A 27,069-nucleotide genomic window follows, 5' to 3' on the forward strand; every position below is an offset into this window, starting at 1 on the left:
ATTCAAAATCATCTTGCATGTGGTATTTTCTCTAAGAGGAGATAGTGATCTAATCATCTCTGTCTTTAGTAATGTGGAATGAAATATTAAAAAGGTACAGGGTGAAACAATCATTCTGATTTTGCTATTAGGAAATGAATTTAGGCGTTTGTACTAAAATGATCTGGGGTGTGTGTGTGTGTGTGTGTGTGTGTGTGTGTGTGTTCTTTGTGAAACTTAGTATCAGAGTAGGGAAAAATATAACACTTAATCAAGAGCCAGGAATCTAGGCTTTGGCCTTTGTGCTAACTAAATTATATGACTTGGGTGAGTTATGCTACTGTTAATTGAGGCTGTTACTGCTGCCCTTCCCTTAGAAAGCAATGTGTGTAATACAATTTTGAGTTGTATTAGTCCACTGCAGATATTAGGAAATATCATTATATATTTGAATACTGTCCCCAAGACCAAAGTTAAATTCCCTTGTGGCACAAAGATGATACATGTATTTATAAAGAAAGAATATACGTGTTTAGGAGTATCATTTTGAAAACCAGCAACTTGAAAACATATTTTGTTTACTCATCTAGCATCAAAACCAACAAAAGTTCAAATTCAAAAGAAGTGAAATTCTCACCTGCACTCGACGTGTTTGCCGGCAGTCTCATTCTGGAAGGTCTCTTCTCCCTTGCCCTCCGTGGCATTGTTTCATCCCCATTCTTCTTCTTCCTTCATTTTCCTTTATTTTCCTCAATTCTGAAACTCTCCTCACCCTTCAGATGTTGGCACACCAAAGTTTCTAAACTTAGCTCCATGCCCTTTGTATTGTGTAAATGCTCCCAATTTGAAATGGAGAGTATGGTGACAAATATCCATTTCCGGTCTGGATCTCTTGGCCACCCTCCTCCCCCATATGTCATTAAAGGAATCAAAATGCAGCCCTTCTGAAACCAAGTTCATTCATTCTCATGTTTGTCCATTCCTCTGCTGCTGTCCCCTTTTACCCACCCTTTCTTCTTTGTTGCCAATGTCAAGTTGCTCAGGCTTGACACTTGAGTTCTTTCCTTAAATCCTTCTGCATTTTTACTGATTGCACTTGGCCACTCATTTTACCTCTAAATATATCTTTTCTATTTTCTCTCCTCTTTTCAACCAGTGTCCTGTTCCAGCCCCCAGAGTGTGGTACTCAGATTGTTGTATTATATTTCTTTAAATCCCATGCCAATCCCATCTTTAATCCCATGTTCTGGCATATCATAAACACTACATTTTCTTTTTTTTATGTTTTTATTTAAATTCCAGTTAGTTAACATACAGTGTTATGTTAGTTTCAGGTGTACAGTTGAGTGATTCAGCCCTTCCCTGCAACCCCTGGTGCTCATCACAAGTGATAAACACTGCATTTTAAGTATTTGGCTAATGAATGAGTGAATGAACAGTTTCTTTACTGGATGTCTACATTATCCGTCTTCATCCAACTCCAACCCAAAGTCGTCGCAGGAGACTGCCTGCCACAGAATGAAGTCCAAGGAATGAAGAGGGCAGGTGGCCCTTTTCTTCCTAGCCCTGGTTGAAATTCCTGATTGTTACTCCCATCCTTCTTCGGCCATTCCATACACTCTGGCCCTACCACCCCTTTACCCAAATATGCCAGCTTTTCTCCTAACTCTCTGCCTTTGCAAATGCTCTTCCCTTGGCCTGGATCACCCCAGCCTTATGTGCCTGGTGATCTCCCACTCAGCCCTCAAGGCCCAGTTCAAACGGCTTCTGTGTTTGTAGTTTGTCCTGAGTGTCTCCCACCCGCAGCTCCCACCGAGCAGAAGAAATAACCCCCAGTCAGTGCTTTCAGAGATCACCACACATCCTTCAGCTGTCACGCTTACATTTCCCATGTATTGTAGCTGGTCACTTAAAGCGAGGTTCCCACAAGCAAGGGTCATGCCATGTATGTTTGAATGCCCAGCTCCTAGCACAGTGTCCACAACATAAAAAGGAATCTCATTCTACTTCTTTGTTCCTTCACTCCACTCTTGTTTATGAGCTACCATACAATGTGCTATCACATGTAGTTGTGAATGAAACAGACTTGGTCTTTGCCCATATGAACCCTATTCAGTTGAACTGATTAGCTCTTCATTAAAATAGTAGGTGGAGACTTAAGAGAAGATTACAAATTTGACTGTATAACTTGGGAAATCTCTTCCACCCTAACATTCTATGACCCTATGTCTTGCAATTAAAGCAATGGTTAACACTGCTGGCCACTTGGAAATTAAAATAATGTTTTGAAGTGTATTACCTTGTATTTGTTCAGCGTTAAAAATAGTACTTTTATTCAAAAATATAGGAATTCCATCTTTTAATATCTTCCCCCAAAATGACAAATGAGTTTAGGAGAATGTCCCAAAGGAACCGAATGAGTTGATAAATTAATTAAGTGGCCAAATCTATAGGCTTTACAGCAGACATAAGGGATTCATTCATTCACACAAACGCTTTGTAGTATCCTGAGTATGGATGGAGAATGTACGCAGCATGATCCAATAACAAAAAAAAATCACTCAAAGTAGAACGGCTCAAATATCAGCTGACCCTCACTGAAGCCAATTTGCATTTTTCCTTTCACTTCCCTTCTCTTACCTGGTCTTGATCCTAAGACCAAGTTTATTCCCACACCTTAATAGGTAAGACGCTCACTCTGATCCCAATAACAACCAAAACCTAGATGCACTCAATATTCCTTTCTAAAAGAGCTTGTACATGCCATCGCTTCAAATAAATCCATTTTCTCTGTTGCTTCTCAACAACACTGGGTTTGAAACTCTGAAGTTTTGGTGGTGGTAGTTTATAGGGAGTGAATTTTATTAACTAAAACTTACTTTGAAAGAAGTAAAAGAGTACTTAAAACCACTGTTCCCATTTTTCTACTCAGCAATTGAAGCCCTCGGAGGCTCCATGCTGTAGGGAACTCCAAACTGATAGCTAGGCATGTAGCCAGAAGAGTATTTTATTTACCCACTTCAGTCCATTTCCATCACCCCTAGTGACTCTAATGGAATACCCACCTCCACTCTCCTCTCATCTGTTAAAGAAGTTGTTATACAAGTTAACTGTGGCATGTGTTTTTCTGTGGGATTGAGTATTACACCATTTCATTAGTACATGTGGCTTTGCGATTTGGCGAATGGAAAGAACAGCAAAATGAGGTCCTGGGACCCTTAGAAGTGGCATTGTCACTGGCTAATCATCTTCAGGATGGTGTACATATCATAAATCCAGAGAAAGGAACACAGTGTCAGTATTGACCATTTAGCTCACTCAGAGAATCTCAACCTTCCAAAAAGAGCTTCCTAGAATGAGCCCTAGAATGAAATCGAAAATGTAAATGCCTCTTTATTTTTAAAATTCATGATTTCTATATACTGCTTATCAAATATTTCAAGGACACAATCATGATTTCTCACTGAACTGGAACTAACACGACTGCTTTTGTGACTGCACAGATATTCTTACTTGCCTTATCGTCACGGGGAGTAGGAAGAGCTCCTTGGATCACTAGGTACTCCACTTAGATCTGTAAGTGGAATATCTGCAGGTTTTAAGAAGCAGAAAGACTTTGGAACCTACTGTCTACCTAGGACGTTTTCGTTCTTGAGCACAGTTCCCGTGTGAAAAAGTTTGGGAGTTGTTGTTGCTCCAAGTTTTCCCTTTTGTTCTAATCTACCCTGGGTTCTTTACACAGAGTGGTACATCATTCTTGAGCCAGGAATATTTTACTGCCCTTAGTTTGCCCGTCGCCTCGAAACACAGTTTTTCACACCATCGCCATAATTCAACTCCCCCAGGCTGCCATTTGGGATTATGCAAATTTGTCGCAGCTATGTAGTTACTTCTTTTCTATTTTTTTTTTTTATCAGACTTTCCTTCCTGCGAAAGGTCAAGGACAGGGATTCTCTGAGTTTTTCCTTAAAGTTCTCCCGATGAAACATTTGGATTAGATCTTTTTGGAATTATCATTGAGAACAATGCAGTAACATGTGTAGTAGACCAGGGACTATAATGAAGCCTCCATGCCATCCTGACTTATGTATGTTCAGCATTCACATCTAAAAATGTAAGACGATAACTGGCAAATGCATCTCCTCAGACCAACCATCCTGAGTCCCTGTGGTTTGGTTTATCTGAGAAATATATCAAAGAAATGCTGTCTCAGACTTCGACACTGAGAAAAGCATGTATGTTTCCTCCTGATAGTGAATGTGAAATGTGACGTAACATAGTAGAATTTCATCTTCACGTTGGCAAGCAAAAGCTTTCTGCCAAGTTTACTCAACTCTCTCTTCCCTTACTGCTTTTCTCATCTTAACTCTGGTTCTAATGTTTTATTAATTTTGTTATATTTGTCATTTATATGAGCCAACTTTCAACCCTTTCTCATATGTGAGTTTTATGGAGAAAGCTTTTAGCCCATTCTGATAGAGTTAGGGGATGCAAGGTTAGACAGAACCATCACAAACAGGGCAGCCCTAAGAATGATTCAAAATATGAGAGCTCTCTCAACTCTGAGTAAAGAAATGATATCTCCATGATGAACGAGGTGTACTGCCCATAGTTGGAAAAGAAAAGTTCCCCAATATTTTGTTAATGGTTATAGACAGCAAATGAATTGCTCTGTGGAGGCTTTTGTTGTTATTTTCCTACAAATGCTGTGTGTATTAAGTAGCCTTTGATTGAGAAAAAAATACAAACAAAAAAGATGTAAGCCTTTGTAAATCTGGGTTAAATATGGAACTAGCACCTGTCATCTGAAGTAACCTGGGTTTTATCCTGTTTTTTTTTTAATCTCGTTTTTTAAAGCATGCATCTGTGATGTTTAAAAGCATATGATTTGGCCTTTAATATCTTGGAATACTTCTACAAGAAGGCATATTATGGTAAAGCCTCACTTACATACTTTGAAAGTGTCGTGTTTCTTTTTTAAAATAGAACGGTCATTGTTGCCTTTAATAGAGCTTAGAAACTAAAGTAGGAATTCGTCATCTTAAAAATCCTGACCAAATTATTTGTTCTGTGTACAGTAAATTGTAAGTTAGTGTTCCAGGAGAGCTTATTCCTTAGTTCCCATGTATTCTCTCTCATTTCTTGCTTTGTTTATAAAGCTAAAGGCAAATTACTTAGGACAGCAGTGTCAAATCATGTTTCTTACCCAAGGCATCTGATTTTAGCGAGTGCTGTGTGTGTTTTAAAAGCCTCTACCTCGACTTAAGCAAATAGAACCTTCGCTTGCCAGGCTATTCCCATCCTGCCTTTGAAACTTCTGAAAAGCCAGTGCAGAGTAATTGTTTCAGACATCTGCTTAGCATACTTTGAAGTGCATATAAGTTCTTTTTCAGTTTCATTTGAACCCCAGCTGTCTTCACCGAAGTCTATAATCAATCTGAATTAAGTTGTCCTACTTCTCCTAATAAGTCTCTTATTAAGTTCTGCATCAGCCTCTTAGGGAGACTTAAAAGCTAATTCATGTAGAATTGCCATTTTCTACTAATTCATTTGTCAGCTCTCCAAATTCCAACGAAAACAATTGCAAAGACTATTAATTTGGCTCTTCATAAACAACTTATGTAAGTGTAATATACATTGGAACTGAGCAAACGATTTAAAACAGTGGGTGGGAGGAAATGAATTGATGACATTCAACACGCTTTCTTTTTGACTGTTTCGAGATGCCGTCTACATTCAAAGCATAAAGGCCTTTATTTAGTAAGAGAAACATCCTTCTGCTTTTACTTTCATAAATAAGATAATTACTGAGTGAACTTTACTTAAAGATAGGGAAAGGCTTTAGAACAGTTGGAAAAGGAACACGGGTTGTTTTTTTTTTATTATTGAACTTATTTTAATTTGGACTTCTTTGTATTCCTTTGATGGGCTGTGATAAAAGAAGGAGCTAGAATTGGTTACCATTGTTATTGCATTAAATCAGAGTTGTACAGCTTCTCTTCTGGTCATGGGATATTTAGGAGAACATGGATAATCAAAATGTTCAGCTAATAAGTTCATCTGACATTATTCTTCTAAGGAAGTATTTAATTAGATAATAAAAATTTCTCCAAAGAATGTCATCCTTCCTACTATTTAAAAACAACCGTATCAAAACCTGATCCTTTAATATGCCAATCCTGTTTACTGAGGATTTACTCCAGAAGCTTTGTTTGTGGCTGGTCGTAATTATAAATACTATTCCTCAAGAGTCTTAGATCATAAAAAGACTCTTCTAAACAAAAGCTTAAGTAATAGACTGTCAGCATTAATGAATCTCAGAACTCAGTCATTCATTCATTCATGACATGGTTAAAACCTATACCCAGAGAAGTCTGATCTCATTATGGAGTGTGAATGTTTAATTTATTTCATGAATAAAATTGTATTGGGGATCATATTAATGGCAGCTTAGTTTTTCTCAACATACTATTATATGGCACCAAGCCGAGGGAGCAAGAATTTGTATTAGCTTGTGCGTTTGCGTGCATGTACCACGTTATTTACCTGACATTCCATATTTCCTTAGAAAATGGAAGCATGCAGCCAATGTATATTTTCATTCTCCTTTGGAATCTACCAAAGTCATAACAAGTTTAAAGTTCACAACTATGTTGCTCTCCTACCGTAAGCACAATAAGGAATGATTTGAGAACAAATAACCCAAATATTGGGCTCCTGCTGTGTTCCCGTCATGCTCGGCAATTACGATTTTCAGAATTACACGGGGAACGTTGGCACCAATATTATGCCTTAGGCAACCTTACATTAACTAAGTTAAACAATGGCATTGAATAATTATTCTTGGTAAACCAGTTCTCTGGGTATTATGGGAACACATGTGCTTATGAGACTAATGTAACCGTATCATTTGAAGACGGTTAACTTTTTCATAATAGGAAGAGTACATTTTTTTTCGTAGTAAGATTATTTTATACTGAAATAATATTTTGGGTTACATTTTACACAGTGCTTCTCAAACTCTTCTACTTCTCTTCTCTTTACGGCCAAGGAGACTGTTATCTTCCCCTCCCAACTGCTTACCTCCTTTTACCAGGAGCATGAAGTTCCTTGGATGTTTCTTGTTTTATTTTATACATCTCATGTCAGTTTTGTGATCCTCTCTGTAAGGTATTTGTTGTGTTTTAATATCAAAGTGTTTTTCTCCAAAAAGTGAAATAAACCCCCCAGGACATTTACCCATGGGTATGAAAGCATAATTTGAGAAGCATGATATGAAAAAATGCCCAATTTGCACAGGCTTCATCTTTTCCTGTCAGCTACTTTTTTTATGTACACATCCACAAAGAGCAGATCCTTGCCATTTCAGATTTATCTTTTGCAGTTTTATCTGATCACTGTGACCCACAAGGTCCATGACTTAAAGCTTTTTGTAATTTTGAACACGTATCCTTTGAGGCTTCTGTGCAACAGTCAATTAACTAATGACTTAACTTGTGTTATAGGTCACGTTCCCTGGAAACAGACCCTGAGAAGAGGGGTCTGGGTGCACATTGATTTATAGACAGTCTGCTTTCAGGAGAAGACTATATGGGAGTTAGGGAAGCATAATAAGGGAGAAGAGCCAAGCAAGTATGCCATCTCTGGCAAAATCTAGCTCTGTGTCCTGATCCACACAGAGAGAGTGCTGGAGTATAAACCACACAACAGAGTTGTCCTTTCACACCCCAGCTAATCGCTGGGGGGTGGCCAGCAGTATGCTGGTAAACATGTATCAGTTAGCTCTGAGGTGGAGTGAACACTGATTTGTGGCGTTTTCCAGTTGTGGGGTCCATACTCCCACCGGGGCAGATTCAAGCTACCAACGTGATCTCACTGAATGCAGAATTGGGAAGAGAAGCACACAGCAGACTCTTGGGTTGTGCTCTATCACACCACTGGCTGTGGCCCACCCCTGGAGACGTAAGTTACCTCCTGAGCCAGGAGTGTGTGTTGCCTCCTGGGCTCGGGACCGCCCATCAGCAGAGGTCACCTTTCTGAAGAAGAGAGGCAGCTATGAGACGTTGGTGGCCATTAGTCACAGCAGGTGGGGGACAGATGCCCAGGCCAGGGAAAGTGTCTCCTACAACTGGCCAGTGACCCTAGTAAGCCACTCAGCCTCCGCGTCTCGACATGGCCTTTTTAATGCTGTTTCGTACTTGCACATGTAATAATTATCTAGAATCGATGAAGATTTTGTTTCTTCATGAAAAATCCACCCTCCCTGTGCCCCACCCCCCTAGGTACTTATTGGAATTGATAATGCAAGAGAAGAGTTAATGAAAAAGTCTTAAGAAAGCGATGATTATTAGTAAGAAAATGACTTCATAAGTGACTTGGGCTTCATAGTTATGTAATCTATAAGAGTCTGAATTGATCAGATATTTATGAATTTGGGGATTCGAGTTATCGAGACATAGTCATTGAGAATGTCAAGAATTTTCTTTGGCAGTGGTTCTCACCTTAGTGGGCCTCAGAATCACCTGGAGGGCTTGTGGAAACCCAGATCTTCTGATTCAGGGGTTCTAGAACAGGGCTGAGAACCTGCCTTTCTAACCAGTTTCCTGGTGATGGTGATGCTCTTGTTCAGGGACACTTTGAGAACCACCATTCCATTGTGAAGCTGTAGTATATATATATAAATACATATTTTGTTTATTGTTAATAATCCATCCATTCTTCAATAATTCTTCCATAAATATATCACTTATTACTTCTTTTATATTTATCAACATCCAGAACATTTAATTTAAAAAATGAATGCAGGCCCCATGGCCTTCTGTGAGAGTGATTGATAGCTTAGATAGGGAGCACAGTTTCACTCAGAAACCTTGAAATGAATAATGGCCTACCCTTTCTGAGTCTCTCTTGTGGAAGACATTCGCGATTATTTATTCCAATTTTCCTGTTGGTATTTTACTGGCATTCAGACAATTTGGGGGCTGCTTCAGATGATTTAGAGGTTAACTTGCCTTCCCACTATTGATACTTTCAAATTAAGATATTTAGTCACATAATTTTTTTGCCCTGTCTACATGTTATCACATTCACCAATGACAACAATTAAATTTAAAAATTCTCCTCAGATCGTCTCCCTCTCCCTCTGCCCCTCCAGCTCATGCTCTCTCTCTCTCTCCAAAATAAATAAATAAATCTTCAAAAAAATTCTCCTCAGAATTTCCTGCTCACCATACTGAATAGAAGCAAGTACTTTACAGAGTTTCTGAAATCAAAGACCTTCAGAATAGTTGGGACTGTTCAACTTTTGAAAATTAAAACCTGCTTGCTAGATACGAATACCGGGTAGCTTATCCAGGAGTTCCTACATTTTATAACTTGTCACCCCATTGAGGCTCTGTGTTCAGGGGAGGAGGGTATATGTGTGGAGAAATGGAGACAGATGTGGGGTGACCCTGGGAGAGAAATGGGGAGGAAACAGGAAGTAGTCTGAACTGCAGTGACTGGGGAAGGGGGATTTTTTTCCCCAAAGGTGGTACAAAATCAGTCCATTAAATGCCTGTGAAAAAAAATTCATTGTTGTGGTGTGGGGTGAGTGGTATAGGTACAAAGAATCATGGGATAAATATAATAGAAACAAATGTCTTTAAATATGCTTTGATCTTAAACAAGAAACATTCCAAACAAACTTTCCCCTTTATTCTGGGTTCCTGGTGGGGGTAGGGGTGGGGGTTACATTAAAAGTAATTCCATTAATGTTCAATGTGAAATTGAAATAACTATGTATAAACCCACTCAAATCAAGTATACATTAAATAATTGAGTTAACTGAATTAGGCAGGGTAAGGGCACATTGATTTTCAATGTTTTTTAAAAATTGGTCCACATATCATTGTTATGGTTTTGTTTGTAAACTTCAATATTTATTAAGTTTCCCACAGTGTGTTCAGACCTGAAATGTCAAACTCTCTTAACCAGAATGAGGCTGGAGAATCTAACACTAAGATAGATTTCTATTTCCTTTTAAAGAATCGATTTTTATGGTGAATTTTTTCTCTTCATGCAGCGAAGAGCCTGCTGGTTCTGTTTCAAAGCACCCATGTTTTTAGAAGTCTTATTCCCTGAGATTCCACATTATTATGGACTCAGTGGGCTAATTTAGAACTTTTTCCTATCAGACATTCAAATCCTATTATCATGATCTTAACATGGCATTAAACAAGTTGGTGAAGAGAATAAAGTCAATTTTTCAGCCATATATGCCAAAGTATAGTAATTAATTAAGTAGAAAAACTCAAGTGAATGTGGGAAGTAAGCAGTATATATTGGTTTGTTTTTCAGAACCAGTGGCAAACCAACACTGAGTTTCATCTTACTTACTGATTTTCCTACTTTAAAACATTTTAACCCAATTTGGAATCTTAATTTAAATCCTACTAGGTCTTAATTAAATAATTCTCATTTAATCGCCCTGTGGTTTAAGGCTTTTGTGTGTCCCAAGGACAAGTAGGCCACATGCAACAACATTTCACCCACTTCCCCCTCCACTTGTCAGTTATATTTCTAGCAGGGACAGGGCTAAAGCCAGAGAATGGTTCATTGTTGTCAGCCTACACAAACCCAGTACTGGAATCGCCACAATGGTGACCCAATAGAATGGTAACTTGTGTGCATCCAGGAAAGCATAAAATTAAAAGAAATATAAGCTAAACAAATGAGCATAAGTTCCATTGACCCTTTGGCTCACACAGGCAATAAAATATTATCTTTGGAAGCACCCTGACATTTTGTTATAAAGGTTGAAAGAAGACATTTCCAAGGTTGTCTCAGTGTTGAAATTGCCCGGGGGTTGGGGTTGAGTGTCAGATGCAAGATGGGTCTTAATGAAATCTGACCCACTTTGACTTTCAAAAACAATCTTGAATTCTAAGTGAAAAGATTTTTTTTCAGATTTTAAAGCCTTTTTTTAACTGAAATAGTATTCTCCTTTAAATAATCAATACAGCATTACTCACACAGATTTTTGAGGATGCTAAGTCATACTCCTTTTTTGAAAGAGAAAAAAATCTATTACTATTAAAGTGTGATGTCTTTGTTACTTGAATACTAATCGCTTTTTTTTTTGAGAATGTGCATCTTTTTTATTGTTATGTTAATCCCCATACATTACATCATTAGTTTTAGATGTAGTGTTCCATGATTCATTGTTTGTGCATAACACCCAGTGCTCCATGCAGTACGTGCCCTCCTCAATACCCATCACCAGGCTAACCCATCCTCCCACCCCCCCTCCCCTCTAGAACCCTCAGTTTGTTTTTCAGAGTCCATCGTCTCTCATGGTTCGTCTACCCCTCCGCTAATCGCTTTTTTTTTAAAGCTAGGTTGGCCAATGACTTTGAGGTTTTTTGTTTTTTTTTTAAATAACATTTAAGTACGTTGATTAGACAGCTTGACACTTAGACACATTTGTGTAAGTAGTAATTTATTCATCATTCACACATACTTAAGTGGACATTACCTTGATAGCAGTTGTCAGAACAGAACACAACAAGCTATGAATTTAGATCTTATTTTAAGATGTGATCAGAAAAATTGGGAATATCTTGAAAATGAAAACTCTCAATAATATGGTGAAAAACAGGAAAAACTGAGTCAACTCTTGGTTCCATTTAAGAGGCTAGATCTTTTGCACACATGTGTATGTATTGAGATAAAAGTAATAACCACTAGGTTGCCTGGGTGGCTCAGTCAGTTAAGCATCTGACTCAGTTTCAGCTCAGGTCTTGATCTCGGGGTCGTGAGATGGAGCCCAACATCAGGCTCCACGCTCAGTGCAGAGTCTGCCTGTCCCTCTCCCACTCCTTCTCTCTCTCTCTCTCTCTCTCCCTCTCCCCCTCTCTAAAATAAAATAAAATCTTTAATAATAATAATAATAATAACAGCCACTAATGTATCTGGAGGGACAATGTGGCTTGCAAGTAAATACATAAGACTTTCCTTTTAGCCTAGGGATATAATGAAATGAAGATAAACCATTACAAAAAATTTAACAATCTAATTTTTAGACATGCTGTTGCATCGATTTTAATGAAGAAAATACATTTTATGTTCATTTCGTATCTAACTCTTTTGTTGCTCTATTTGTAGGAAAGAAAGGTATTTTGGAAGGACTAAAACCATTTATTAAACTCAGGAGCTACAATAATCTGAAAAGAAAAGTAGACACAGAAGGGCATTTTACAGTCCTTTTCGGCCCTCTTCCACTTAATTATTTTTATCTCAGCTCTTCGAAAATTTATATTCATCTCTGGCTCAGTTCTGTTTTCGTATCTCTAAGTTGATAACAGTATGTTGCCTGGAAAATCAATTCAGCAAAAATTCATTTTGTTTCAATAGTGAGTACCTTCCCCATGGAAGTAAAATTAAATAATTGTGCCCAGTATAAAGCAAACTAGGTGTAGCATATCGCACAGGTAACCTCACAACCCTAGATTCCTCGATTAATTATTATTCATGCATGCCGAGGTAGCTTAATTTGTCTTAACAGCAAAAAAGTATCTCTCGGGAGCTACTACATACAAGACCATACCATACTTTGTCCTGCATTTGCTTGGTCCAAAATGTGACATTCGGTAGCAATGGGTACATTTTGACTTGGGATTTGTTTATTTATAAGCCTTGTGTAATAACAATCACCATTTAAATAAAATCCTAACCATTAGAGTTAGGGTGCACAGTTACAGGAACGTGGTCTCTTTTGTGCACTGCCATTTCCCTGGTGCTTAAACATTCCTTGGCATAAATAGGTGCTCAATAATATTTTTTGGAGTGAGTGAATAAATAAACTTGCACAAAAGCGTGGGACAAAATGGTCTCTTTCAGACACATAAGACCTGTACAAATTATTTTACAGATGATTTGCTCCCATTTGCCACCATTCCAATTTGAGCCATTGTTACTTCTTGCCCGAATCTACAGGCACTCATTTTCACTCTTTTCTCCTTTCTGAAATGACCGCAGGCTTACACTGTTCTACCTGAGATTTTCTAGATGAATGTGCCAGGCCCCGGAAGAGCATGACCTTACTGTGATTCCCCACTTTATCTACTCAGGGAGTTGCTCCTGACCTGCCTCAGTCTCCTCTGTGTGACACAACTTCTCATAGCATGATTACAACAGTTCTTTCCATAACCCACGGAATGTGTATCTCTGGTCATGAATGTGAGTCTGGCAGGAGGCCCGTTTTCCCAGTGTGTAGTACACATATACATAGTACGTATATGCATACTACATAGTAGATATAACATAAGTGGTTTTGACTGAGTAGTCATAAAATCTAACTAAAAGAGTTGCTGAGAATATGCCAATTCCCCTTTGCAGAAACCTTCATTATCTGGCCTGCAAAGGCCGCTCGTTCATACCCACCACAACACTGCTCCAAGAAAACACCCACGAGGGGCGCCTGGGCCACTCAGTCAGTAGGGTGTTGGACTTTGGATTTCGGCTCAGGTCATGATCTCAAGGTCATGGGATCAAGCCCCAGCCAGGCTCCACGCTGAGCTGAGTACAGAGTCTGCTTCAGACTCTCTCTCCCTCTGCTCCTTCCCCCACTTCCGAGTGCGCGCTCTCTCTCTCTCTCTGCTCACTCTTAAATAAATAAATAAATAAAATCTTAAAAAAAACACCCACGATTTAGTTTTCCACAACTTCCCTGTACTTCATGCTTCACCTTATTAAAGACTATTTGTCCTTCCCCAAACACATTAAGCTTTTCTACTTCTTACCCTTCGTTCAGGCTCTAAACAAGTATCTTCTCTCCTCTTACCATGCTTCCTCTTCCTTTATCGGTTTTACGTCTAGTTCAAGGAGACCTTACAAAGGGACATGACAGAGGAAGGAAGAAAGACAGGACTCCCCCCGCTCCACCCCAGAGGAGTATTCAAAGTTAGCTCCAGTGCCGCAGCTGCCCGAGAAAGGATCTAAGTCTGTGGCTCTCAGGGATGAGCTTACTACCCTCTGCTTTGCAGAGTCTCCCTGAACCAGACCAGATAAGACCTTGTGTGACTTGGTGTTCCCCACGTTGCCTGACGCAATGCTTAACTGGTTGTAGGTGGAGTAAAAGAAGGAGAAATAGAGCCGAACTTCTCATTCATCTTTGCAACAGTCCTGAGGTGGCCATGTTCCTATCCCCATTCTACACTAGAGGAAATGCATGCAAATAGTTGTAAATGAATTTTTTCTCTAGTAGAAAACCCCAAACATGAGAGAGAAGAGGAGAGAGGGAAAGACAGAGTGAGAGAGAGAGAGAGACGCAGATCATCCCTCTTCTCAACCCCAACATCTATAAAGTAAATGTTGAGCAAAGTAGACAAAGGTATCTCCATCTTTGAAGAGATAGCCTTCTATGCCAAGGCTCACCAGTTTAGCAGTAGAGCCCAGGTTGGATTTCAGCCCCCTTGGTCCACTTGGGCCAAACACTCTACAACTGCACATGGAAACCCTGGGTTGGAGCTTTGTATCTTTTCCTATATAAATATTCTTAAAGTTTTTATTCAGCCTTGCCACAGTGCCCTCCAGAAGACTATGCCAAGGTGTATCACCATCAGCAGAACGTATTTTCCTTAAATAGATTACTTCTCCTTTTTTCCCACTTGCTCCATTTCTCTGAAAACTCTCTGGTTGGCACCCAAAATGAGAATATTATGTTCTTGCTCAGAGGCTTAGAGGTATGCCAGAAATGAGCACAGGCTCCAACATAAAATAAATCGAGTAACCAAGCTAAAGAATTCGGTTATGGAAGCTGAAGGACATAAGCTGGCTTCTTTTTTTAAAGATTTTATTTATTTATTTGACAGAGAGAGAGCACAAGCAGAGGGTGAGGCAGAGGGAGAGGGAGAAGCAGACTCCCCGCTGAGCAGGGAGCCCGAAGTGGGGCTCGATCCCAGGACCCTGGACTGAGCCACCCAGGCACCTCTAAGCTGGCTTCTTTTATTTAAGAATTCAGTGTCAGATTTTTATAGGAAACTGTGGTGATAAAGTAATTTGAGAATAGCTGTTGGTCTGAAGTATTAGCAATTAATGCAAAAAGGCCTAATTCTCTTGACTGTTTCTTCTTTAATAAAATTGTATTGAGGGATTATCATGTGCTGGATCCAGGCATACCCTGGTGAAAAAAATAATATAGAATTGCCTTAATGAAGATTAGAGTCCTGGGATGGGATAGATGATGAATTAATAAATAGGCAAATGTATATGCACTTTGAAATTGCCAACTGGGCCAAGAAGGAAGGGTGCTAAGAGGGAGAGATATAGGGAGAGCTCTCTTTAAACCGGGAAACCAGGGATGGGCTCATTTTCACGGTCCCATTCAGTGCGATCTGAGGTTCATGAATGAAAGCCAGCCAGGCAGAGAGTACAGATGTAAAAGTCCAGGCTGAGGGAATAGCATACACGAAGGCTCTAAGCCAAGAATAAGTTTGGTGAGTTCTAGGAACACAGCATTTTCCAAGTTCTTGTTAAAAATGCCTACATCTCAAGCCCACCCTGGACCTACAGAATCAAAAACACTGAGGACAAGGGGCACCCGGGTGGCTCAGTTGGTGGGGTGTCTGACTCTTGGTTTCGGCTCAGGTCATGATCTCAGGGTCGTGAGATCGAGCCCTGCGTTGGGCTCTGAACTCAGCTCAGAGTCTGCTTCAGATTCTCTCTCCCTCTCTCTCTCCGTTTCTCCCCCCCCACCCCGCTTGTATTCTCTCTCTCTCTCTCTCAAATAAATAGATAAATAAAATAATCTTTAAACAAACAAACAAATAAATAAAACACTGGGGGCAGGAGCTTGTAGGCTCTGCATTAACGAATGCTCCGCAGTGACGTTGGGGCACGCTCTTAGTGAGAATCCCTGCCTTACGGGGAGGTTTGAGCCTTGTAGGGAAAGGTGAGAGCAAGATGGGGCAGCGGCAGTAGTAAATGTGGACACAGACCGTGAACATTTTAGACTGTCAGATCCATTTGCAAATCCAAAAACCTGTTAACTGTAAAACCTAAGCTGTCTAAAATAACTCCTGAATTTGAATATCAATGTCCTTGTGGTTGATATTTTTAAAGGCTTATGGATTATTACTTATTTTTAAATAAGTTAAACAGATTTCATTAACTGACATTTCACTTGATGTTTTGTCACATATAATTAAAATTTCTCAGATAGAAAATATTGGCATTTCTTCTGTTTCCTTAGCAGCCTAAAAACATGGCTTGCTTGAATGATTTATTTATACTCATTAGAGACCTTCTTACTTTAATTGTGCATATTTTGCATTTAGCCTCTGCAGAACACGCATGATTGACCTTCTTATTTCTTTTAACTATGTCATGCAAAAGCTATGGAAAACCGGAAATGTTTTTGTTTTTGGTTTTTTGGTTTGTTTGCTTCTTTTTTTCTGTGAAGAGAAAATAATTAGGTTTCACAGTTAGGATTACAGAAATAAGTTTCCAAGGAAATTAAAGTCACTAGATGTGTACAACTTGTTCTTGTAAGTAGAAACCTGTCCTTCGTGATCAATTCTGTCTTGTTTCTCATTTCTAATTTATATCTGTGAAGGCAAAATGAACAACATGCATAAAAAAGAAGATAGGCATTATTAGTGTGGTAGCACTGTAATTCAGCTCTTACTCTCAGAACCTTGAGGTTATGAGCTTCATAGTGAAGCCATGTCCAAAAAGATGAAGAATGACGATGGATGCAAATGAGAAAATGTTAAAAAAGAATTTATGCTTTTGTGTTCGGGTGTGCATTCTTTTTCAAGAAAACGAAGAGAAACTAGAGATCCTTTTTTCATAAAAACACGGGGATTCTTTATGGGAATAACACAGCAGTTGCTATTCTTTGAGTGCCACAAATTTGGAACTGTGGTGTCTCTGAGGGCAAACCATAGCTAAAATATAATTACTGATAATTGTTTGGGAAATGAACGCCCTGAATTTCTTCATGCCTACAAACTTCATATTGTTTTCCTAAAATCTGGGTGCCTTTTTTTTTTTTTTTAATTTAACCTCCCTCTAAGTCATCCTGATTATGCTACCTCTAGGTCATTAGTTCTGAGTTTGTTTCATTATTTATGTCCTTATTCTGTTTGCTGGTCAAAAGTCGTCATGCCCAACTATGAAAACGTACAAGAATAGCCCTGAAAGCTGAACGCAGGGAAGACAATGAAAAGAAACAGCATAATATTTTGCCTTCAGGCTACCACAATAAAAACCGATGCTGGAATGGAATGCGGCCGCATCTCTAGTAAAAAACAGTACATGTTTCAATGGCATAAATTATTGTCAAGAATGTCTACCAGAGGCAAAAGTGGTATGAAAGGCAGAGGGATATAATTCGTCAGTCTGCAGACTACCCCTTATGTCTCAGCTCCATACACTCCCTCAGCATTTGGCAGAGATCACAGAGTTAATATTATGGAAATGGTGGCCCGTCTCCATTTTGTTGGAGATCTATGGGATAGCCTCATGATGTTAGTAATGAGAATTCACCTAAGAAGTCTCTTGCAAAAAAAAAAAGCGTCGGACCTCTGAAATCCAAGGGTAAGGAGATTGAGGAACTGGATAAAGTTTGTCTATGTAGTAGATGCTGTAGGCACCCCAGCCAGATTCCTTCACTAAGCTGGTGCAGTCATCCCCCAGCAGCTCTGAGGGGTGGCTGCTAAAAGATTCATAGTTGCACCCTTTTCCAGAAAACCTCCCTCAAGCAAAAGGAAGCCGCCTTGCCTGGGAAATAACACCATCCCTTTCCCCCTCAGACAGCCAGGGGGCAGCTAGTGGCCAAACACCGACTGACATTGGGGCAGAAAAGGACAACCCCTTTGTCTCAAGATGGAACCAACTGTGGTATAATTTGTGCTCCAGAGCTCCCCATGGGATCAAGCTGATGTTGGGCTCCAGCTAAGACCACATCCTTACTTAGCTTTTCTGTCCTGTCCGCCTGCCTCTCTCACTTCAGATCGCTCAGACTCTGCTTCTCCAAAACCCAGCCTAAGTCAGTAGGTATCTGAGACAAATGCTGAACCCCCACCCTGGGCACCACATCAGGCAGTGAACCAACCAGAATAAAGAGCCAAGAATTACAGTTAACAAAGGACATCTCCAAGCCTGATGCATTTCATGAAAGGCTTGCCTACATCTTGTCTTGTGTTTCTTTGTTATTGGTCCAATGACATTTGAGTAGCTCATGTGCCCCAGGTATTTTAGAAGCTCCAATAGGCCTCTGATCCTCTGGGCAAAGCAGCATATGGTCCTTGACTCTCTTGGCCCCAGTGGCGGGCACTCACTCCCCTCAAGATAATGTAGCCTTCCAGAAATGCAGAAGCTGCAAAACACAGCTGGGCTGTACCTGCCCCCAATTCTTGGGTAACTGGGTTCTATGAGGCCTTCCCTGAGCCTCGCATAGGAGTTCTAATAACACTACTCAAGCCCTGTATTTGCAGGACATGATATCCATTTCCTCCCCCCTCACCTTCGTACTACTAACGCTGCGTGAAAATTCCTGGGACTTTTCCTAGTGCCTTCTCTTTGTAGACTGTTTTCCAGGGGTTTTGGTTCTCAAACATTTGTTCAATAAGGTTTCATTGTAGAGAGACATGCAATTAGTCACTATTTCATCTTTTAAGTAGTATTTGTGACGTAAATTTCTCCACACAGTGTATATAGCCTTAGAATGGCCTTTCATCATCAGACCCAACTAATTTTGAATTTCTAGTATGTAACATGGGACTTCTATGAATTAGTAGGTTAAGATTTCAGGAAGAATGTTTAATGTCCCTAAGAAGGGAAGTTTTTCAGATTATCAGTACCCCATTAATATATAAATAAAACACTTTATATGTGTGTGAGTGTGATATGTATCATGTCACACAATTTATAAATAAACTCCTAGGTGGCATTGCTAATTCACGCATCCCAGAGCCTCCTCCCCTCCTTGCCTGCTTGTGCAACTGTTCCTACTGTGGCCTTCCTTGGATTGTCCTGGACCTCCACCACTGACTCCCCTACTTTCTCTCCATCTACAAGCCTCATCTCGCTTCACTTCCCTCCTAATCCAGTTTAGATTTCATCGTGTTTTTCAATGACATTCCAGCTAAAATTTAAACTCCCTTGTCCCTGACAGAGACACCTGACATGACTGGATCAACTGCTTTCTCCATGCTTGCAAAGAACACTGTTGGAGGAGAAAATGGGGCGGGCAGGTTCAAGATTTCCAAAAAAAAAAAAATGTTGGTCCTCGGCCTTCAATGGGCCCTTGACACCATCCAGCAACCTCGCTAGTTTCTGAGGTCAACCTCTGTCACGGTCTCTGTCACACCTAATTCAAATGTTCCCACTTACCCTGAATTCATGTTTTCATTCAACGAATATTTGTTGAACACCGATTTTATGCCCAGTCTGTTGCTTCATACTCCATAGGGGAATCAGAGGCCCTCAAAGTACAAGTCCCTTGACTTTTTTTTTCCAGTCCTTTAAATTGACCTTCTGTACCCAGCAGCATAGTCCCTTAACTATGAAGCCAAAGCTTCTCCCTCCAAAACAACGTTCCCTTGTTAATAGATCATTCCTTTCTTTTGTTGCAATATGGTTGATGACTAAAATCCTAAATCTGTATTTGAACAAATCTTTAACTACATAAGGATAAGCAACAATCTGACAACCAATTTAATTTCATAAAAAGAAGAAAAACTTGACATATCAGACTTATATATCATTCTAAATCAGTGCTTTTATATCTATAATCAGACAACATTTAATGAAGTGAAAATTCTGCCGGCATGAAACTAGTCATAATAAAATTAGACTTGGTTTGCTCTTTCATGGAGAACATATTCCAGATGTTTAAGTGATTCAAAGAAAACCCACAGTATAATGGCTCCCTTCAATGTTTTCTCACTCACTGCTTCCAAACTAGAATAAAATCTAATGAAATTCTGGTCGTATTTAAATAGCACAGGATATTGTTCAGAGTTGACCGTACTTTTTTGACATTTCATACTCGGTGTTCAATAATGTGAACGTATATTTATATGTGTAATATTAAAAGCTCTAATGTTGGAAAGATAGTCAAACACAATGTGACATCCACTTAAATGACGCAGGACCCATACTGAGTCTTTACATGGCATGGTGTCTTGTGATTCGGTGTTTAGGGACCCATACTTCTTACTCGGTACACTTCTAGGCATTGATAGTCTCCAACAGCAGTGAGCCATCCTCAGGGGGTACGGAGCTGCCACAGGAACCTAGGCCAGATGCCAAAGTGGAGACTGACTCAGACACTCTCCCACCTCCTTTTTCTCTTCCTCTCTTCTACCTCCAGTTACCTTCTTTCCTCTGTTCTCATGGGCTCAGTGCCCTCATCATGATGTCTAGCTGGCTAAAGTTCTTCATTCTGCTTGGTCCCATGATGATATCCTCCAGCATGAAACTTCCCACCAAATGATCACTTTACCAACTGACCTTCTCCCCGCCCCCATCAAAGCTTCCTTTGATCCTAACAGAAATGTAATCCAGATTAAACTAAACATATGCCTTCTGCCCCCCTTAGTTAATGATGATACTAGTAGTGGTATCAGTGGTAGTCAAGGAGTGGTAGTAAAATTTATCATAGATTTTCTCTATTCCAGCTCAGAACCTAGAGTTCAACAGTTAATTGAAAAAGTCAGTTCAATCAGGGAATCATAAAAAAGTATGTCTTAAACATTTTATTCGATCTTAGTCAACCAGGATTTTAATGTTGTGTGAAGGTTTCTTCTTTAAGTGTAGATTCACTGATTAGACTTCTCCATAAATCACACTGATGATGAAGACTTTGTGATTTCCAGTTCCGGTTTCTTTCATGTAGACAGAACCCATCAGGAAACATGAAAGTCATTCTGAATACAGAACCCTTCTAAATTTTTCAGATTATTTTCCTAATCTTCTACAGTTGCCTTGCCTACACCCAATTCAACAATATTTACTTCTCTTGTTCTTTTTAAAGCACCTTTCTAGAGGGTTTAACCTGGTTTTCATAGAAATAATAGCTTATTTTCTCTTAGACTTAAATTTCTTTGGTTTGTAAAATCTTTAATTAAATTATGTAATTGCAATACTAACTGGCAAAGACAGGTTTGAGACCATACCACAACCGACAACTCAACTAATGACAGCTGAAGGCCATGCATCCTGGCAGATAGCTCTAACATTTTATTTAGAGGCTGTGAGAGGCCCCAATCACTGTGTTTCACAGAGGCATGAAGACTGGCTAATCTGGTGAGTCTTAAGTAAAGACCAGTTAAGAGAACGTCTACTGTAATTGCTAGATGAGGGGGCGGGTAGAAACAGAAGCCACCAGATTCCATGATGGTGGGGAGAGATGGGGAGAAGGAGAGTGAGTGTTCTGATTAATGATGTGTACTGGACCCTAATTTTTTTAAAAGATTTTATTTATTTATTTGAGAGAGAGAGAGAGAGCACAAGAGAGGGGAGGGTCAGAAGGAGAAGCAGACTCCCTGCTGAGCAGGGAGCCTGATGCGGGACTCGATCCTGGGATTCCAGGATCATGACCTGAGCCGAAGGCAGTCGCCCAACCAATTGAGCCACCCAGGTGCCCTGGACCCTAATTTTTAATCGCCTTCATCTTCCAAAACACCAATGGAGGATTAAAATCTGTGTCTGGGACTTTGCAAGAAGGAAATAAAAATCCAAATATTCCAATAAAAGGCATTTGAACACGTACATGATGTAGTCCAAAGGGAGCTGAAACCTGCATGTGACTGAGCCGGATACTCAACGGCTAAGAGGCATGCCGGTGAAGACAGATGATTAACAGACAGGGTTAGCCTGCAGTTTTGTCGGACTCTGCCTGGCTGCCGCACCATCTCTGCAATGCTTTCCTGTTTCTAGTTCCTACTCATATGATATTTATTTACGGTGCCTAGAAACAGATGTTATTATCCAGAAGAGAATGCCTCTATTTTGTAATGATTTCCCTTGTCCAGGTTTCTCCATTGACATTTAGGAAATCTGTTTTCTAGGGGCACCTGGGTGGCTCAGTCAGTTAAGCCACCAACTCTTGATTTTGGCTCAGGTCATGATCTCAGGGGTTGTGGGATGGAGCCCCGCACAGGGCTCTTCCCTCAGCAGGGAGTCAGCTTCAGGATCCCTCCCCGCCCCCCCCACCACGCACCTTAGCGCACGCACACACACATGCTCTCTCTCAAATAAATGAATAAATCTTTAAAATAAATCTGTTTTCTAACCTTTTATTACACAAAACAAAGTGATTATGGATCGTTTCCTTTTAGAGATATGAATTTACATCGATGGATTTTACCTCCTTCCATGGGATCCTTTTAATCTCTATATTTATTTATAAGGCAAGGGAATAATATTACTATCAATCCCTATAAAAACTTTCTCAGACTGATTCCTATGACATTCCACTGACATGAAGGTGAATAAAGATGAATACATCAGATAGGATTTTTTTGCATGTCTGTGGTCAGATAGAAAGATTTCTTCTGTTTTCCTTTATTTTTATTTTTTATTAATATATAATTCACAAACGATAAAATTCACCCTTCAGGGGCACCCAGCTGGCTCAGTTGGTGGAGCCTGTGACTCTTGACTTTGGGGTCATGAGGTTGGGCCCCATGTTGGGTGTACAGTTTACTTAATAAAAAATTTTTTTAAATTCATTCTTTTGAAGTGTGCAATTCAGTGGTGTTTAGTATATTCATAAGGTTGTGCTACCATCACCACTGTCTCATTCCAGAACACTTTTATCACTCCCAAAAGACGCCCATGATTCTTTAATATAATATTCTTAATGCCCATTTTTAAAAAACATTAAGTTCTATAGAGTGATTATCTTATATTACCTAAGAACTATATAAGAGTCTTATATTCCATACAATACCACATTTTAGTGCTGAGATATTCAGGTTGATTTGACAGGACTAATGCCATTCTTATTTAGAATGTACATACTGGCTCCTTTTCTTTGGAGTGGGAGGGAATTGGAGGGTTATAGATGAAGTCAGCGTAAGCAGTGGTTTTATCAACATAGTGAACCAGAGAAATAACACCTACCCAGATCAAGCAAGTCAAAGCAGCGCATATACCCGAGTAAGTGATGTTGTCCTTGTGCAAAGACATTACATTACACAAACTGTTCTCCTAAGTGAGGGAATTTGTCCCTTAGAAATTGCTCATTGGAACATTTGGACATCATACATCATGTTAAAGAACCATAAATGTCATCTCAATAGGGTAGATATGATGCATGGTAATATCCTCCCCATATCTGCATAGGGTTCTTCTACTCACCAGATTGTCATGATGCATTGCATCAGAGAATCCCATTCTAGTGCTTCAGAGACAGCCGAGAAGCCCCATGAGAGCCTTCCTAAGTCATTGCTACAAGGACTAAATTACCAGGAGACCAGGAAGTCATTCTTAGGGCTTGACAAAATACCCTAATCTCTAAATGAATCTACTTATTATGCAGTTGGTGTAAAGTATGAAGGTAATATTTCATGATTGAGTATATCTTTTTATTGTAAAAAAAAAAAAGGATCCATTTGTGGTTGTAAGATGAGTAGAATTCAGAATCTAGCAGTGTATTTTTTCTGTTACTTTGCCAATCCAGAATTACTTTGGAAAGGTATATAATATAATAGCTAAGAATATGTACTCTGGAGGCAAGCAACCCTGGCTATGTATCCCAGGTTCCTCAATTTTGACCCATTGAACCTTTGGCAAGATATAACCTCTGCAAGTTGTTTTCTCACATGTAAAATGAGAATTCTCCAACTACCAATCTCATAGGGTTATTTTGTAGGAATCAAATTATTATTATGTGGACAGAGCTCATCACAGGATTAGGCACCTAAGAAATGCTCTGTAAATATTAGTTATTATTATTCACCCATTCACAAATGTCCGTGGTTACAATACCACTATAGTAGAGCAAACGTCACTAACACTGCACCCCAAACAGAACAAGATATCTTATAGTTCCCATGTGTCTGTTTCTTTGCTTTAAATGTTCTCATTTTCCAACTCGCCCTTGACTATTTCACACAGGTGCTTCGAGGAGAAATTACACCTCTGAAAGAGAATGTCAGCTACGTCAATGACCTTGCTCGCCAACTTACTACGTTGGGCATTCAGCTGTCACCATATAACGTCAACATTCTGGAAGACCTGAACACCAGATGGAAGCTTCTGCAGGTAGGCACGTTATGAGCATTGCAGTTCCTTGTTACAACAAGAGAATATATGGATAAAGCTTGTTTGTAAGGAACAAGAAAAGTAGTTTCTTCATGTGATGTTCTGGATAATATTTCGTGAATGTAGGGTATTTTATATTATTTAGTAAGTTCCTATATAAATGTTTTCAAACCTATTAGTAATAATTTTTGTAAACAGCTTAAAGTTAGACTTTCCTATATCTTGCAATAAATATGGAAAATAGTGCTGAATCATGATGGAAGGACTTATTTACTGTCATACAATTACTTTGTACTATTATTGCTTGGATTCTTTAAACATCTTTACCTCTGGAATCCTAATTTAAACAACAGTCAATGGGAAGACATATTCTAAAATCTTTCTAAAAAGAACATCCTGGGCACCTGAGTGGCTCAGTCGGTTAAGTGTCTGCCTTCGGCTCAGTTCATAATCCCAGGGTCCTGGGATCAAGCCCCAAGCTGGGCTTCCTGCTCAGCGGGGAGCCGGCTTCTCCCTCTGCCACTGCCCCCACTCATGCTCGCTCGCTCTCTCTCTCTTGCTCTCGCTCTCAAAAAATAAATAAATAATCTTTTTTAAAAATAATAAAAAACAAAAAGAACATCCTATCACAAACCTATATATGGAGGTTTTTCATAGCTTTGCATAATAAATATAGGGACCAGAAGCATGCTCAAGGTCACACTTACTAGCTGTGGGACCTTGGGCAAGTTATTTAACCCTTCTGTGCTTCGGTCTTTTATCTGAAGAAAATGTGGATATTAAATGCTTCTAAAATACCAGTCTATTATTAGGACAAGTAAGTCAAAAGATGTGTAAAAGTGCTTAGAACAGGACTAGTTACATAGTAAATGTTGTATAAATTCTAGCTCTTGGTGTTATTGCAGTTATAATGGTTATTATTATAGCATACAAGTTTTGGAATCAAACTGACTGAATGACCTTGAAGTCATTCATCCTCTCTGATTGTCAGTTCTCTCATCTCTAACATGCTTTCTGTAATAGTAAACAAACTAATTCATGTAGAGTTGTTAATACAGTACCTGGCTCATAATAAGAACTCAAAAAAGGTAATGTGTCTCTATGTTCCCCACATGAGGGACACTGTGTAAATACCTCAAAACCCTCAAAGTGATTTTACTGTAGAATTAGAGAATTGTTTTGTCTCCCTCTCCAGTTTCATAGGATGCAGACAGTATGCTTCTGAGGACAGAGAGGAAACTGAGTTTAAAAATATTTGTTTTCAGTGTTTTAATAGGAAAAAAATGATAAAGCAGATAACTTTTTGTATTGGCAGTCCATTTAGGGGTGTGATTGAAAGTCCTGTTGAAGAATTGCTAGATCTTTAATAAAAACAAGTTCCAAATTCAAGACCTCTTGAGATCTCCTATAATTTAATTCTTGTTGTGATGGATAGTTTTGAAATATCTGTATGATAGACTGGTATAAGTGGCATTGACTAAAGCAAGGCAATATAGTTAAGCAATTAAATGCCTTTCTATGTCTATTAGTTTCATAGTGGCTAAGTACTATTAAAACCTTATCAGCTTCATCCTTAGTATGTTTTTCACTTTAAGCATAAATAAGGAAAGTAATAAATGTCCAAGGAAAAGCAGTGGCCACATTTGTTCTCTTCAAGCACTCTTGAACTGTATCTTAAAATTTCTTTTAAAGAACCAAATGCTGGGTGCCTGGGTGGCTCAGTCAGGTAAGCGTCTGCCTTCGGCTCAGGTCATGATCCCGGGGTCCTGGGATCGAGCCCTGCATCGGGCTCCGTGCTCAGTGGGGAGCCTGTCTCTCCCTCTGCTGCCGCTCCCCCTGCTTGTGCTCTCTCTCTCTCCCTCTCTGTCAAATAAATAAATAAAATCTTAAAAAAAAAAAAAAAAAACAAATGCTGCATTTGCTTTCCGAACGTTGTATGAGATTTGTGACCATGGCACATAAGCTTACAGATGAGGTCAAAAGATTATGACTGATAAGGAAGGTTTTTAAAGATCAGTGCTAAACGAGCCATTATAGTCACATTCTTTATTTAGATGTAAAGTATGAGAAAATATTAATAGCTTAAGTTTCGCTCATTCCTTAAAATGAATAAGGACTTGGTTATAAATATAGGGAAGTACATGAAAGGAGCTGATGTAATAAAAAGAGGACTGGAGTGAATAATATTAGCCCTGACTTCAAACTGAAGCTCATTCTTTGACCATGTTATCTTGAAGAAACCTTTATCCTCCCTCAGCTCTAATTCCCTCATTTATAAAATGAGGCAATCCATTTGGTCTCAGGTCACAGCCAGCTCAATCCTATGATTCTGTATCTGGATATCTTGGCGGGGGGGGGGGGAGCGGGGGTGGGGGAGAGATGCATATGACAAAATTTAGTTTAGAATCAATACAGTGGCTTCCTCTCTTCATGTTACAGACATGGCTCGTGGGGATTGTGTTTCTCCTTCTTTCATTTTAACTTTTAAATCCCTCATCCCAAGCCCACATATACACAGCTTTCTCATACTAAACAGCTCGATGAGTTCATGGTACATGCTCTTGTTGTGGCAAATTTCACATGTTGCTATTTTTGAACATGACCTTAAGGATATGCTTGAAAAGTGTTTTCAGCAGAAAGCTGATAAATCCAAGGTTTGGGGTTGCACATAACTGAGTCAAGTGGATTCCATTTGTTTTCTGTGACCATAATTGTAACCACTCTGCCATATTATAAATGGTAGTCCTTGTTCAGAAAGTGAACAATGCCAAGAAATGAGGTTCACATCAAATAACTTCATCCCCTTGGCAGAGCAAGTCATATGTCCTGTTG

The 27,069-nt window shown here is 39.4% G+C and overlaps 1 protein-coding gene across 9 annotated transcripts in view; it reads left to right on the forward strand.

Annotated features, from left to right (window-relative positions):
* Nucleotides 1–27,069, forward strand: part of DMD (dystrophin) — a 2,185,421-nt gene that overhangs the window by 1,854,227 nt on the left and 304,125 nt on the right. For all 9 annotated transcript variants that reach the window (XM_078064107.1, XM_078064109.1, XM_078064106.1 and 6 more), the window contains one exon: nt 24,091–24,237. In XM_078064107.1, coding sequence (XP_077920233.1) covers nt 24,091–24,237 — 147 coding nt within the window. The remainder of the gene's footprint in view (nt 1–24,090; nt 24,238–27,069) is intronic.

This window comes from Halichoerus grypus, chromosome X, assembly GCF_964656455.1.
Source record: "Halichoerus grypus chromosome X, mHalGry1.hap1.1, whole genome shotgun sequence".
Classification (NCBI taxonomy): Eukaryota; Metazoa; Chordata; class Mammalia; order Carnivora; family Phocidae; genus Halichoerus; species Halichoerus grypus.